Raw genomic sequence first — 15,825 nt, forward strand, 5'->3', positions numbered from 1 at the left:
TAAATTTTTTATTTGGCCCTCCGTCCATTTGACTTTGACACCCCTGTTCTACAGTGATGTGAGTGGTAGGGAGGAGGAAGTTAGGAGTTGCTTTGACACCTGAATGCCAACAGCTTTCGACTCCCTCTCTCCAAACCCACTTTCTTTCAGTGGCCTTTAAAAAAAATATCCCACTCTCCATTTACAATTCCCCGCTCACCTCGGGCAATATAGCCTTTTCCCTGTTACCAAATGAAATAATAATAATGTAATATGGCATTTACAAGGAGGAAATGCCTTTCCCTTTCAGAGTTAATTGCTCTTGGCCTGGGAGCCTGCCAGTGCTGACAAAGTGCATTAACTTCTGCTCTATGCCTTCCTTATCTTGACAATGTTGTTTTGAACAGAGAGGAGCTCCAATTCAGAAACAGATGCATCTCTCCACAGTTCTCAGTCAGGACCCTGGGTACAGAGTGAAGAAAGATTATGGAGGGAGTTGTACTGTGTGTGAGAGAACACTGATCTCAAGTCAGATGATGAGATACAGTGTGTGTTCGTGGATAGTTGAAGGTGAGAGGGTTCTATACTGGCTAAAAGGTTGAAGGTGAGAGGGTTTTATACTGGCTAAAAGGTTGAAAGTAAGAGGGTTCTATACTGGCTAAAAGGTTGAAAGTAGGAGGGTTCTATACTGGCTAAAAGGTTGAAGGTGAGAGGGTTCTATACTGGCTAAAAGGTTGAAAGTAAGAGGGTTCTATACTGGCTAAAAGGTTGAAAGTAAGAGGGTTCTATACTGGCTACAAGGTTGAAAGTAGGAGGGTTCTATACTGGCTACAAGGTTGAAAGTAAGAGGGTTCTATACTGGCTAAAAGGTTGAAAGTAAGAGGGTTCTATGCTGGCTACAAGGTTGAAAGTAGGAGGGTTCTATACTGGCTAAAAGGTTGAAGGTGAGAGGGTTCTATACTGGCTAAAAGGTTGAAAGTAAGATGGTTCTATATTGGCTAAAATGTTGAAAGTAGGAGGGTTCTATACTGGCTACAAGTTTGAAGTTGAGAGGGTTCTATACTGGGTAAAAGGTTGAAAGTAGGAGGGTTCTATACTGGCTACAAGGTTGAAAGTGAGAGGGTTCTATACTGGCTAAAAGGTTGAAAGTGAGAGGGTTCTATACTGGCTAAAAGGTTGAAGTTGAGAGGGTTCTATACTGGCTAAACGGTTGAAGGTGAGAGGGTTCTATACTGGCTGAAAGGTTGAAAGTAAGAGGGTTCTATACTGGCTAAACGGTTGAAGGTGAGAGGGTTCTATACTGGCTAAAAGGTTGAAGGTGAGAGGGTTCTATACTGGCTAAAAGGTTGAAGGTGAGAGGGTTCTATACTGGCTAAAAGGTTGAAGGTGAGAGGGTTCTATACTTGCTAAAAGGTTGAAAGTAGGAGGGTTCTATACTGGCTACAAGGTTGAAAGTGAGAGGGTTCTATACTGGCTAAAAGGTTGAAGGTGAGAGGGTTCTATACTGGCTAAAAGGTTGAAAGTGAGAGGGTTCTATACTGGCTAAAAGGTTGAAGTTGAGAGGGTTCTATACTGGCTAAACGGTTGAAGGTGAGAGGGTTCTATACTGGCTAAAAGGTTGAAGGTGAGAGGGTTCTATACTGGCTGAAAGGTTGAAAGTAAGAGGGTTCTATACTGGCTAAAAGGTTGAAAGTAGGAGGGTTCTATACTGGCTACACGGTTGAAAGTAAGAGGGTTCTATACTGGCTAAAAGGTTGAAGGTGAGAGGGTTCTATACTGGCTAAAAGGTTGAAGGTGAGAGGGTTCTATACTGGCTAAAAGGTTGAAAGTAGGAGGGTTCTATACTGGCTAAAAGGTTGAAGGTGAGAGGGTTCTATACTTGCTAAAAGGTTGAAAGTAGGAGGGTTCTATACTGGCTACAAGGTTGAAAGTAGGAGGGTTCTATACTGGCTACAAGGTTGAAAGTAAGAGGGTTCTATACTGGCTAAAAGGTTGAAAGTGAGAGGGTTCTATACTGGCTAAAAGGTTGAAGTTGAGAGGGTTCTATACTGGCTAAAAGGTTGAAGGTGAGAGGGTTCTATACTGGCTAAAAGGTTGAAAGTAAGATGGTTCTATATTGGCTAAAAGGTTGAAAGTAGGAGGGTTCTATACTGGCTACAAGTTTGAAAGTAGGAGGGTTCTATACTGGCTACAAGGTTGAAAGTAAGAGGGTTCTATACTGGCTACAAGGTTGAAGTTGAGAGGGTTCTATACTGGCTAAAAGGTTGAAAGTAGGAGGGTTCTATACTGGCTACAAGGTTGAAAGTGAGAGGGTTCTATACTGGCTAAAAGGTTGAAAGTGAGAGGGTTCTATACTGGCTAAAAGGTTGAAGTTGAGAGGGTTCTATACTGGCTAAACGGTTGAAGGTGAGAGGGTTCTATACTGGCTGAAAGGTTGAAAGTAAGAGGGTTCTATACTGGCTAAAAGGTTGAAGGTGAGAGGGTTATATACTTGCTAAAAGGTTGAAGGTGAGAAGGTTCTATACTGGCTAAAAGGTTGAAGGTGAGAGGGTTCTATACTGGCTAAAAGGTTGAAGGTGAGAGGGTTGTATACTGGCTAAAAGGTTGAAGGTGAGAGGGTTCTATACTGGCTAAAAGGTTGAAAGTAGGAGGGTTCTATACTGGCTACAAGGTTGAAAGTGAGAGGGTTCTATACTGGCTAAAAGGTTGAAGGTGAGAGGGTTCTATACTGGCTAAAAGGTTGAAAGTGAGATGGTTCTATACTGGCTAAAAGGTTGAAGTTGAGAGGGTTCTATACTGGCTAAACGGTTGAAGGTGAGAGGGTTCTATACTGGCTAAAAGGTTGAAGGTGAGAGGGTTCTATACTGGCTGAAAGGTTGAAAGTAAGAGGGTTCTATACTGGCTAAAAGGTTGAAAGTAGGAGGGTTCTATACTGGCTACACGGTTGAAAGTAAGAGGGTTCTATACTGGCTAAAAGATTGAAGGTGAGAGGGTTCTATACTGGCTAAAAGGTTGAAAGTAAGATGGTTCTATATTGGCTAAAAGGTTGAAAGTAGGAGGGTTCTATACTGGCTACAAGGTTGAAAGTAGGAGGGTTCTATACTGGCTGAAAGGTTGAAAGTAAGATGGTTCTATACTGGCTAAAAGGTTGAAAGTAAGAGGGTTCTATACTGGCCAAAAAGGTTGAAGGTGAGAGGGTTCTATACTGGCTAAAAGGTTGAAAGTAAGATGGTTCTATATTGGCTAAAAGGTTGAAAGTAGGAGGGTTCTATACTGGCTAAAAGGTTGAAAGTAAGATGGTTCTATATTGGCTAAAAGGTTGAAAGTGAGAGGGTTCTATACTGGCTAAAAGGTTGAAGTTGAGAGGGTTCTATACTGGCTAAACGGTTGAAGGTGAGAGGGTTCTATACTGGCTGAAAGGTTGAAAGTAAGAGGGTTCTATACTGGCTAAAAGGTTGAAAGTAAGATGGTTCTATATTGGCTAAAAGGTTGAAAGTAGGAGGGTTCTATACTGGGTAAAAAGGTTGAAAGTAGGAGGGTTCTATACTGGCTACAAGGTTGACGTTGAGAGGGTTCTATACTGGCTAAAAGGTTGAAAGTAGGAGGGTTCTATACTGGCTACAAGGTTGAAAGTAGGAGGGTTCTATACTGGCTGAAAGGTTGAAAGTAAGATGGTTCTATACTGGCTAAAAGGTTGAAAGTAAGAGGGTTCTATACTGGCTAAAAGGTTGAAGGTGAGAGGGTTCTATACTGGCTAAAAGGTTGAAAGTAAGATGGTTCTATACTGGCTAAAAGGTTGAAGGTGAGAGGGTTCTATACTGGCTAAAAGGTTGAAGATGAGAGGGTTCTATACTGGCTAAAAGGTTGAAAGTAAGAGGGTTCTATACTGGCTAAAAGGTTGAAGGTGCCAGGGTTCTATACTGGCTAAAAGGTTGAAGGTGCCAGGGTTCTATACTGGCTAAAAGGTTGAAAGTAGGAGGGTTCTATACTGGCTAAAAGGTTGAAGGTGAGAGGGTTCTATACTGGCTAAAAGGTTGAAAGTAAGATGGTTCTATTCTGGCTAAAAGGTTGAAGGTGCTGCAGTGGACAGCAGTAATAGTTGATTCAGCAGGCAAGGTGCTCTAAGTCTCTACAAAGAGATAGTTCTCACCCAAGGTCTATGTCCAGGTCAACAAGGCCAATCATTGTTTTGAGGATTTGACCACCACAATGTATTCTAAAGGTAATCAGGCCATGTTATAGCCTCCTTACAATGAGAACTGCACGTGCAATACACCAGTTTTCACTTTGAGAATGAAAGGTAGCAGGTCTCATTGTTTGAAGACTATTTGGGGATTTTCATAACTTCATCTCTCTTTGTGTCCTCAGCTGGGCCCAGTTAAAGATGCACTCTCTAACTTTTGTATAATTTCAGCCAGTAGTTTTGAAAGTGGCGCTCACTAGCCAAAACGGGTCCCTGTGTTTTGTGTACTACGTCATTCAATTGTGTTGGGCGGCAGGTAGCCTAGCGGCTAAAGTATTTTGACCAGTAACCGAAAGGTCACTGGTTTGAATACCTGAGTCGACAAGGTAAAAAATCTGTTTGTGCCCTTGAGCAAGGCACTTAAACCTAATTTGCTCCAGGTGTGCCGTGCTACTATGGCTTACCCTGTAAAACAACACATTTCACTGAACCTATCCAGTGTATGTGACAATACATTTAAAAATACATTTTACTATGTCATCCATTTTGTTTGATATGTTACGAATTTTGCAATTCATCTGATATCATCCGAATTTTGCAATTTGTTTGATATGTTACAAATCCAATTCATGCAATTTTTTGTGCTTAAGATCGCGGAGTGCATCTTTAATGGCATGTTTACTGAATGGCATGTTGTAATTAAGCCAGAATAAACCTTGATCAATTGTCACTTAACCATTGTTGCTGACGTGTAACAAGGAATTTTCATGACGAGGGAAGCCTTCTTGCGAGGCCGAGTTTGTGATTATTCAATCAGACAGGTTGTATTGTGAGCCAGGAGTCGACTGTGCTGGCCCTGTTTTCCAATCCCTCCCAATAAAGCCCTCCAAATGAACATCCGCTATTATTCTCAAAATAACCTGTAACCTTCTGAACAAACAGCTGGAGAGGAGAGAAATCATCTGGATGCAGATTTTAACATGTATTAGAATCAGCTGTAGCTGGTTTTAAAAAGCAGAAAGCATCAGTAATCAGGTGGAATAGGTTTTGGAAAGTTTTAAGTGCCACGTTTCAAGGGATCACTGACTGTAATCCGCCGTGAACAAAGAGTTGGTGTCCTGTGTGCTGTTGTCGTAAACAAACTCAGAAAAATCACCTTCTCCTGCCTGCCGTGTGGTGTGGACATCCAGCCCGGTGGATGGTGTGAGAAACAGGCTGTTTGAGAAGGGGGATCCGTGGTGATTGGTAAAGGCTATTGTTTTGGAATTTGGTTGCAGCGATTCAGGGCATGGCAGATTAGTGGTAGGCTACACATCTTCTGTTTGTGTCACTGTGTCATAGACAGACACCCACTACAGATTAGGGTGAAGTTTTGTTTTGGTGTTGTGTGTTGTTGCATGCATCAATTGGATGGAAGGGGGCCCATGTGCCCTTTTTGTAGGGTGAATGAGGGCGAATAGATTCGACTGAGATCTAAGCGCTGCATAACAATAGTTTGGCTGCATGACTTGAAAGAAGGAATGTCTACAACTCTGTAATGCTCCCCAGTGGTTTATTAAGATGCACACAAGACAAGGTTTTGATCCCACTGGGATCCTTGTCAGGTCAGTCGACAATGTCTTAGCTGAAGAGCAAGGCAGCCTGTTTAGATCAACCTGACTGAGCAGCACACAAGCTAGAGGGACCTTTTGGTCAAGCAGCATTGACCTTTTGGCAGTAGTGCCATAACAGCAGAGAGGCATGGGTACAAATATAAACCATACCTTTAACTACCACTATTGTGCGCATGATCATGCTCAAGTTACTATTATATTTTATTTGTCATGTACAGTGCATTCGTGAAGTATTCAGACCCCTTCCCTTTTTCCACATTCTGTTACGTTACAGCCTTATTCTAAAATGGATTAAATTAATAAAAATCCTCATCAATTTACACACAATACCCCATAATGACAAAGCGACCATAATTATATCCTCCTGATTCCTGCTTACAAGCTAAAATTAAAGCAGGAAGCAACAATGGCTCGGCCTATAAAAAAAGTGGTCAGATGAAGCAGATGCTAAACTACAGGACCGACGTGAGTAAGACCTTTAAACAGGTCAACATTCACATGGTTGCTGGGTTTGACGGATTAACAGGACGTGTGCTCCGGGCATGTGCTGACCAACTGGCAGGTGTCTTCACTAACATTTTCAACATGTCCCTGATTGGGTCTGTAATACCAACATGCTTCAAGCAGACCACCATAGTCCCTGTGCCCAATAGCACTAAGGTAACCTGCCTAAATGACTACAGACCCGTAGCACTCACGTCCATAGCCATGAAGTGCTTTGAAAGGCTGGTAATGGCCCACATTAACACCATTATCCCAGAAACCCCAGACTCACTCCAATTTGCATACCGCTCAAACAGATCCACAGATGATGCTATCTCTATTGCACTCCACACTGACCTTTCCCACCTGGACAAAAGGAACACCTACGTGAGAATACATCTGTTTAACTTTGTAAACTAAAGGTGTGTTTAGAATTATTTTTGTTATTTTTGTTCAAGTTCCTTGCTATCCACATCGCCAACAAACTAGAATGGTCCAAACACACCAAGACAGTTGTGAAGAGAGTACGACAAAACATATTCCCCCTCAGGAGACTGAAAAGATTTGGCAGGGGTCCTCAGATCCTCAAAAGGTTCTACAGCTGCAACATCGAGAGCATCCTGACTTGTTGCATCACTGCCTGGTATGGCAACTGCTCGGCCTCCGACCGCAAGGCACTACAGAGGGTAGTGCGTACGGCCCAGTACATCAGTGAGGCTAAGCTGCCTGCCATCCAGGATCTCTACACCAGGCGGTGTCAGAGGAAGGCCCTAAAAATTGTCAAAGACCCAGCCAACCTAGTCATAGTCTGTTCTCTCTGCTACCGCATGGCAAGCGGTACCGGAGTGCCAAGTCTAGGACCAAAAGGCTTCTCAACCGCTTTAACCCCCAAGCCATAAGACTCCTGAACAGGTAATCAAATGGACTATTTGCATTGTGTCCCGCCACTCCCCCCCCACCTTTTTACGCTGCTGCTACTCTCTGTTTATCATCTATGCATAGTCCCTTTAACTATACATTCATGTGCATATTACCTCAATTAGACCGACTAACACGTTGGCTACCCGGATTATTTGCAGTGTGTCTCGCCACCCCCCACCCACCTACCCCCTCTTTTACGCTGCTGCTACTCTCTGTTTATCATCTATGCATAGTACCTTTAACTATACCTACATATTATTTCAATTAGCCTGACTAACCTGTGCCCCCGCACATTGACTCTGTACCTGTATATAGCCTCGCTACTGTTATTTTCACTGTCATTTTACTGTTTTTTTAACATTTTATTTCTTTACTTATCTATTGTTTACGTAATACCTATTTTTACTTAAAAATTGCACTGTTGGTTCGGGCTTATAAGTAAGCATTTCACTGTAAGGTTGTTGTATTCGGCGCATGTGACAAATAAACTTTGATTTGAAAATAGTTTTTTTTAAATGTATTACATAAGTATACAGACCCTTTGCTATGAAACTCAAAATTGAGCTCAGGTACATCCTGTTTCCATTGATCATAATTGAGATGTTTCTACAACTTGATTGGAGTCCACCTGTGGTAAATTCAATTGATTGGACATGATTTGGAAAGGCACACACCTGTCTATATAAGGTCCCACAGTTGACAGTGCATGTCAGAGCAAAAACCAAGCCATGAGGTTGAAGATATTGTTCGTAGAGCTCTGAGACAGGATTGTGTTGAGGCACAGATTTGGGGAATGGTACCAAAACATTTCTGCAGCATTGAAGGTCCCCAAGAACACATTGGCCACCATCATTCTTAAATGGAAGAAGTTTGCAACCACCTCAAGAGTTCCGCTGAGAGATGGGAGAACCTTCCAGAAGGACAACCATCTCTGCAGCATTCCACCAATCAGGCCTTCATGGTTGAGTGGCCAGACGCAAGCAACTCCTCAGTAAAAGGCACATGAAAGCCTGCTTGGAGTTTGCCAAAAGACACCTAAAGGACTCTCAGACGTGAGAAATAAGATTCTCTGGTCTGATAAAACCAAGATTGAACTCTTTGGCCTGAATGCCAAGAGTCACATCTGGAGGAAACCTGGCACCATGCCTAAGGTGAAGCATGGTGGTGGCAGCATCATGCTGTGGGGATGTTTTTCAGCAGCAGGGACTGGGAGACTAGTCAGGACCGAGGGAAAGATAAACAGAGAGATCCTTGATGAAAACCTGCTCCAGAGCGCTCAGGACCTCAGACTGGGGTGAAGGTTCACCTTCCTACAGGACAACGACCCTAAGCACACAGCCAAGACAACGCAGGAGTGGCTTCGGGACAAGTCTCTGAATGTCCCTGAGTGGCCCAGCCAGAGCCTGGATTTGAACCCGATCAAACATCTCTGGAAACCTGAAAATAACTGTGCAGCAACGCTCTCCATCCAACCTGACAGAGCTTGAGAGGATCTGCAGAGAAGAATGGGAGAAACTCCCCAAATACAGGTGTGCCAACCTTGTAGCGTCATACCCAAGAAGACTCAAGGCTGTAATCGCTGCCAAAGGTGCTTCACCAAAGCACCGAGTAAAGGGTCTGAATACTTATGTAAATAGGATATTTCAGTTTAAAAATAAATACATTTGCAAACATTTCTAAAAAAAACTGTTTTTGCTTTGTCATTATGGGGTATTGTGTGTAGATTGATGAGGAAAAAAACATTTTATAATAAGTAGAACAAGTCAAGGGGTCTTAATACTTTCTGAAGTAAAAATATAAACGCAACATGCAACAATTTCAACGATTTTACTGAATTACAGTTCATATAAGGAAATCAGTCAATTGAAATAAATTCATTAGGATCTAATCTATGGATTTCATGACTGGGCAGGGGCTCAGCCATGGGTGGGCCTGGGAGTGCATAAGCACACCCACTGTGGAGCCAGGCCCAGCCAATAAGAATGAGTCTTTCCCAAAAAAGGGATATATTAGACAGAAATACTCCTCAGTTTCATCATCTGTCCGGGTGGCTGGTCTCAGACGATCCCGCAGGGGAAGAAGGTCCTGGGCTGGCGTGGTTAGGCGTCTTATGGTAGAGAAATTAACATTCAATTATCTGGCAACAGCTCTGATGGACATTCCGGCATGCCAATTGCATGCTTCCTCAAAACTTGAGACATCTCTGGCATTGTCTTGTGTGACAAAACTGCAAATTTCAGAGTGGCCTTTTATTGTCCCCAGCACAAGGTGCACCTCTGTAATGATCATGCTGTTTAATCAGCTTCTTGATATGCCACACCTGTCAGGTGGATGGTTTATCTTGGCAAGAAGTAATGCTCACTAACAGGGATGTAAACAAATTTGTGCACAAAATTGGAGAGAAATAAGCTTTTTGTGCTAATGGAAATTTTCTGTGATCTTTTAATGCAGTTCATGAAACCTTCGGACCAACACTTTACATTATTATTTTTGGTCAGTATATTTGAATGACTTCTAAGACAAAAGTCAAAGAGGCAGGCCACTCACTGCTCCATCCTGCTGCTTGGATAGAGCTATGCTGGAGACACTGCAGCACATAGCTCACATTCCTCAAACGAGTAAGGCTGTAAAGACAAGGCTCTCCTCCAGAGTGGGCACAGAAAGAATCTGAGTTTTACAGCCTCTCCGTGGTTAATAAAAAACAGTGAATTCTTGGAACCGGTGCAGCGCACTGCCTGTGGAGTATCAGGGAGTTTATGGTTTGTCGGGGTCTACGAAAGCTGCTATAGACCTGGAAACTACCTCTTTATCACTGGTACCACAAAGAGTTTATAGCCTAGCTAAATTTCCCTCACATTTTCAACTGAGGTTATGTCTGCTTTTAGGCAATTAAAAGCCAGTTTGTAAGAGCATTTAGGATCCTAACTCAGTGAGTTAGGGTCTCGTGGGATGGGATAGAATGGATGGGTCAGTCAGTTCAAAATAATGTGACATAGCAAGCTTGGCTAGCTCCGGCTAGTTACAGTCTAGGAACCATTTACCAGGGTTTAAGTTTCGGTTTTTGCCCTAAGTAGAGGCCTCAGGTGAAACTGTAGGCTATAATAATGTGGGCACAATGTGTGCAATATCTGTACGAGTTCTTTATGGTCAAGCCTGGCCAACATCACCAATAGAACAGGTTTATTTCAACTCATTGTGTCTTGACTCCAAACTGACAGAACTCAAATCTAACATCCCCATCCTGTTGCTTTCATGAGAAGTCTCTTTGTTATGCAGAGTAGTTATTCAGTGAGGAGGGTCAACGTTCTCATTTCAGCACTCCATGGAAAAAACAACACCTTTTCACAGTGACAAAGTGCACACAAAGTGCAAACAGGAGGCCTTTCTTTCTTTAGTGCTGAGTGCCTTCTGCTGAGTGTGTGTGTGTTTAGGTCCAGTGTATAAAACTAGAGAGGTGGGGAGGTGGAGGGGAGGGGGGCATCCTGATCATCCTGTAATCCCCCATAATCCCCTGCTGCTCCGGGACAAGGCCTAGCTGTGTGGGTAGTGAGGCTGATGTGTTGTTTACACGTTCTCCACTCTTCTACTCCAGCTGCTTCAAATAGAATAGACACAGAGAGACAAACAAGGCTGAGAAAGGATAGGATGGCTCATCAATGGCTGCTTAAAAGCAATTTACTCCCCTCCTCTGTTCCTAGTTCTGTTTAAACTACATGCTGTTGGGAGGGCGATGTCACAGTGCCAATCTGAATTCGTTTTCATCTCGACTATAAATGTATCTCATGTACAACTCTCTCTGAGCTAGTGGCTTATGACATGGCATTATGAGACAAAAAGGACAAGACTGGTTTGTCTATTGCCCTGTGTGGCTGAATCTCTGTGCCGTTTGCTGAATAGGTTAATCTCTGACCTTGACATGGTTCCTTCTGATTAAAATGTATATCACTAATACATTTACGAGTACTCCCAGCATCATCCACATTAGAGATTTGGTATATGCCATGGCATTGTATTTATGGAGTTACTAAGAGAAAGGTGGTGTGCCATAGAAGTCCTTTTTCATTTTTAGTCAGTTGTATTGTTTCACATCCTAGAGCTCTGGAGTGTAGGTGCATTGTAGGGGTTCACTTTTAGACTGTGAGAGGAAATTCTTCAGAATAGTATAACTAGCTCCATCCAGAGTACATTACAGGAAGTGGGTGTGATCTAGAATAAAAGCTCAGGAAGAGTTGATTCATGTCTTCCAGAGAATCTACAGTACCCCACTGATCAGAGAATGTTCCTACCGATTTTCCTCACAATTTTCCTGTAGTCCAGTGTTCCTATTTGCAAACTGGGGTTACCCAGATTCTGTTCAAAAGACCCCCACGAAGACCAGATTCATGGTATGTCTGTATATCCACTCTACTCCACTCAACCCGGGAGGAGTTTGCCTGCTAAAGCATTACTAAGACAACTGAGGATTTCTAGGTCAGGCTAATAATTGGAAAAACTGACTACGCTTGTGGATTTAGTTTTTCTTCTTTAGACCACATTTTGTTTCAATAAAATATTTTTCCACCGAGTAGTATTTCACATTTCTGTCAAGGTAATGAAATATGAAGTCTTGAAATGCAAGTGCAGCTACTTTAGCAGTGACACGGTGGGTAAGGTGGATTGGCCCAGCGTCTCAGCCCGCAGAAAGCCCAGTGTCACTGCAACACTCTGGGGACACATCATCACTACGGTGGTTGCCAAGTTCAATATGGTGCAGCAGACTGGAGGGGAAGAGTTCAGCTCAGGAGCAGACCAGACCTGACGACCGCAGGGAGTTGTCACTCTTCCCAGTGCAAGAGACGACAGAGGCGAAAATGGATTATCCAGATATCTCACCTAAAGACTCATTGTTATACATGTGGTTCCATCTGACAGCAGGAGAGAGAGACATACTGTCCACACAGTGAGCCACCTGCTGTACATACCTCACCGTTCCTTTCCAGAAAGGATGGAGTGTGCCTGAAATGTCCTCGACTCAATGTACATTTTTTAACACGAGAACCAGGCATTGATGGATGGGCACTTTGCAGCTCAATGATCACACAGTACAGTCTATAGTCACATGGAGCTATGCAGTCTAGTTCCAAACCAGGACAGATTGAATTCCCAGAGCCAGATAAGGTCTATCTGAGGTCTGTGAGTTCATGATTGGAATGATTTGCTGTTTTTGTCCATTGTTCGGTTCATCAATTAATTATCATAGAATAATCTTGTTCAAGATACAGTTATATTCCAAATACAAGATATGGCAGTGTGGCAAGTTCTGGCAACTCAAGATTCTATTCCATAGGCCATGTGAAATCCATTAAACACTCAGAGAACACATTAACCCCTTTCACAGTCTCACATCATCAAATCTCCCAGAAAATCTCACACCTCATCAAAAGTCTTTACACATATGAAATATTTCATCAAGTTCACAGAAAAATTGTTATCACGCAATCAAACATTCTCAACTCTGTCACAACTAGTTTTTAAAAAACCACCACCTCAAGAGAACTTTCAAAGTGGCATTCCACAGTACATGGTTGTGCGTTAGCTGAGAAACTACCATGATGTAATACAAGTCTGAATTAAATTCAGATTAAGTTGGAGCATAGAGCCTCTTTCAAGATGATTGACATCTCTGAGCTGTATTGATATGTCAATGTCAGTGATACGAAAAGATGGTGCACAATAATTGTTTAGCCTTGGAGAGGTGGTAAAGAGAGACTTGGCACTTGTATGTGCAGTGATTTCATTCAATGCCAACTAGGGACCCTCAAGGCACCACATTCAGTGTATGGCACTAATGAGCCAAACCACAACCTTTCTGAGTCCATTGTTCTAATGGGAAGAAGTAGTCCCCTGAGGGAAGGATCAGGGTCCATGTCATAGGAACACTGGCTACTGCTGAGTGGGAGAACGCAACACCTTGACACAGCTCAGCACTGCCATATATTGCATGTTGTTCTGGCCTTTGTGCCTCCAACGGAAAATAGGAGATTTAAGTTCTGGATTCTTAGCGGATGGTTTTCTTTGGGTAGCTTTCCCCATTTCTGGTGGAAAAAGAGTTCACTGCAACATTTATGTCTTTCCCTTCTCCTTCTTACAGATAGTCAGCCTCAATTCCACTTAAAACCCCATCTCCATAGACCCGGCAGCTGTTTCAATGAGCATAATATACATATAGCTGTTTAACATCATTCTACACTTCATTTACCTCTCAGCAACCCCCAGAACCTCACTCCTGCTTCAAGGGCATTGCATCATGTGATTCTGTATATTCCATTAGTCTAAGTCAGTAGTTCATCACAATCAGGTACAGAGACACAATATACATATAAGCATCAACTATTTCAAATCTGATAAGTCTACAGCTGAAAGGTTTAATCGGAGTGCGGAAAAGGACAGCGGGAATGCTTATTAGAAAGTGAAGGCCAGATGAGAGAGATCTTATACTGTTTAATTTATGAGGTTGCGCATTAGCGCTTTGGGAGAATGGAGCAGCAGCAATCCTTTATAAATAAATAAAAGGTGCACTTACTGAAATAAAAGCCTCTCTCTCCACACACAAACTGCAGCGTGTCCACCAGCTCCGCCCCACACAGGGTCTCGGGCCCCGCCCCTGTTGCCGCCGAAGTCAGGGTTAGGACGCACAGCAGCAGTGAGAGGGTGTGGGTACAGGAGATACAGCACATCGCACTCTGTGTTCAATGGGGAGAAGGGCACAGTTAGTAGGGCATGGCAGGCAGAGTATGTCGTCAGTCTCACCGCCCATATCGTATTTCACCAGTGTCAGTATGACTTGGTGGCAGTGATTTCAAACGCCTTCACCAGCCTATTTCAACATCTTCGTCATTATCAGTTTTTACTATAGATTTTCGAAATATATAGCTAGGTTTTCTAATAGGTTCATAATAAGTGAAGGAACAGGTGTCTATGGAACCGTGACGTCCAAAACAATCACACCATTATAATAAAAGAGCCTACAATAATACCAGTCTATGAGTTTTGGTCACGATTTACGCACGACTTACGCACGTATGGCCCTTGAAGTTTATTAATCCTTACAAGCATATTAGGATGTATGGAGCGGTGACTGCACGAGCCGCTTCCTGAGGAGAGGGTACTTTCCCGGTTCGAAGCTCATACACATCATTATCTTGTCTGTAGGCTATTTCACTGATAATATTCCTGCAGCCATCAGACAGTTATGTTTCACAACCCGATAATCAAACTTTTGGGGTGTCATAATAAAGAACAATTGCATAGGAATTAGTCACAGAGAAAGAGAGAGAGAGGTATGCATAAAACGAATGCATAAATCAATCAATGCGATAAGATATCTTTAAAATCATTTGTTTCCAAACAGTGGTTTATCTTCTTTAAGTAGGCTTAGTTTTATGATAATGCAATGATGCCCTTGCTTTCTCTCATTCTCAGCTCCAAAAACGATCGTTCAGGACAGGAGCCACAGAGCCAAGAATCTTGCCTATCCAAACATGAGATGGAAAACGGTTCACGCGCCAAACCCAGCAGATGAAGCATAACGGGACAAATTTACATAATAAAGAGAATATACACAGGATTCATATACATCACAACCGCTACCACATAGTCCTGCCCAAAGGGCGCCTTCTTAGACGCCTTAAGCCCTTCCTTATTGTTTGTTTTCCTGCAATCCAATGTGGTATCCAAATGCGGAGTCAGCAGAAATTACTTTGAAAGTTCAGTAACTTATGCAGCAGCATTCGTGGTTTATATTCATGGAAACGGCATCCGTCAGCGCGCAATGCGCAAACGTGTCGAAACTCATGCTGGAAACGCATTGAAACATCCACGCGAGTGTGTTAACTCATGCACGCAGACATGCCTAATAACCTTATCTGCGTAAAGTCAATGAAAGTAAATGTTATAGCTAGGCTACATATAATGTCTATGTGAAAACAGTCAAACATGCACTCACAGAAAATGCACGCAAATCTACCTGCTGACATGTTCTGATAGACATTTTGAAATAGTCTATAATAAAACCGATTTGTACCTTAAATCCCTGAACTAAAACCATCTGCTATAATCAAACATGGGTCTTTATTCATTTGTGCTTTGATACTGCAAATAAATCAGGTTGGTTCTTGCAACAACAACAACAAAAATTGTAAGTAAGGTAACAATCTGGTGTCAAAGGAAATGATTTAAAGTTACCTTGAAGACATCACATAAATGCCACTGAAAGAAATGACCGCTAGACATCCCCACGGGTCTCCGCACGACAAAGCCCAGCAAAAATGAACTTGTTTGAAGTCATTAAAAACAGTGAGAAAGAGGATAAGATGCAGGCAATGTCACATCTCAATATTCCGACTTTGTTCCATTGCGCAGGATCGTTTTGGAGAAGTGAGATTTAGCGAACTGGAGACGGATTTAGAGAGAAAATCCCTCACATGTATCTACATTACACAGACATTTTCAACAGGAAACAGCTGGGGCAGCATTTGCCTTCTCCTCATCCTAAGTTATTCATTAAGGATTTTGGGCACATATTCAAATAACGTCATCATTTATACTTTTCTTAGAATGGGATTGAATTTTGATCTCTTTAAATCTTGGACCCATACCACCCGCTCT

The 15,825-nt window shown here is 42.6% G+C and overlaps 1 protein-coding gene across 3 annotated transcripts in view; it reads right to left on the reverse strand.

Annotated features, from left to right (window-relative positions):
* Nucleotides 1-15,671, reverse strand: part of LOC120031740 (insulin-like growth factor I) — a 28,010-nt gene extending 12,339 nt beyond the window's left edge. For 2 of the 3 annotated variants that reach the window (XM_038977531.1, XM_038977529.1), the window contains exons 1-2: nucleotides 15,403-15,665; nucleotides 13,742-13,901 (exon numbers count right to left, since the gene is read on the reverse strand). In XM_038977531.1, coding sequence (XP_038833459.1) covers nucleotides 13,742-13,901; nucleotides 15,403-15,450 — 208 coding nt within the window. In that variant the 5' untranslated portion in view covers nucleotides 15,451-15,665. Of the gene's footprint in view, nucleotides 1-13,741; nucleotides 13,902-15,402 lie in introns of all 3 variants that reach the window. The other variant, XM_038977530.1, reaches the window with a different exon arrangement.
* Between the last annotated feature and the right edge of the window lie 154 nt (nucleotides 15,672-15,825).

Source organism: Salvelinus namaycush, chromosome 38 (genome assembly GCF_016432855.1).
Source record: "Salvelinus namaycush isolate Seneca chromosome 38, SaNama_1.0, whole genome shotgun sequence".
Taxonomy (NCBI): domain Eukaryota; kingdom Metazoa; phylum Chordata; class Actinopteri; order Salmoniformes; family Salmonidae; genus Salvelinus; species Salvelinus namaycush.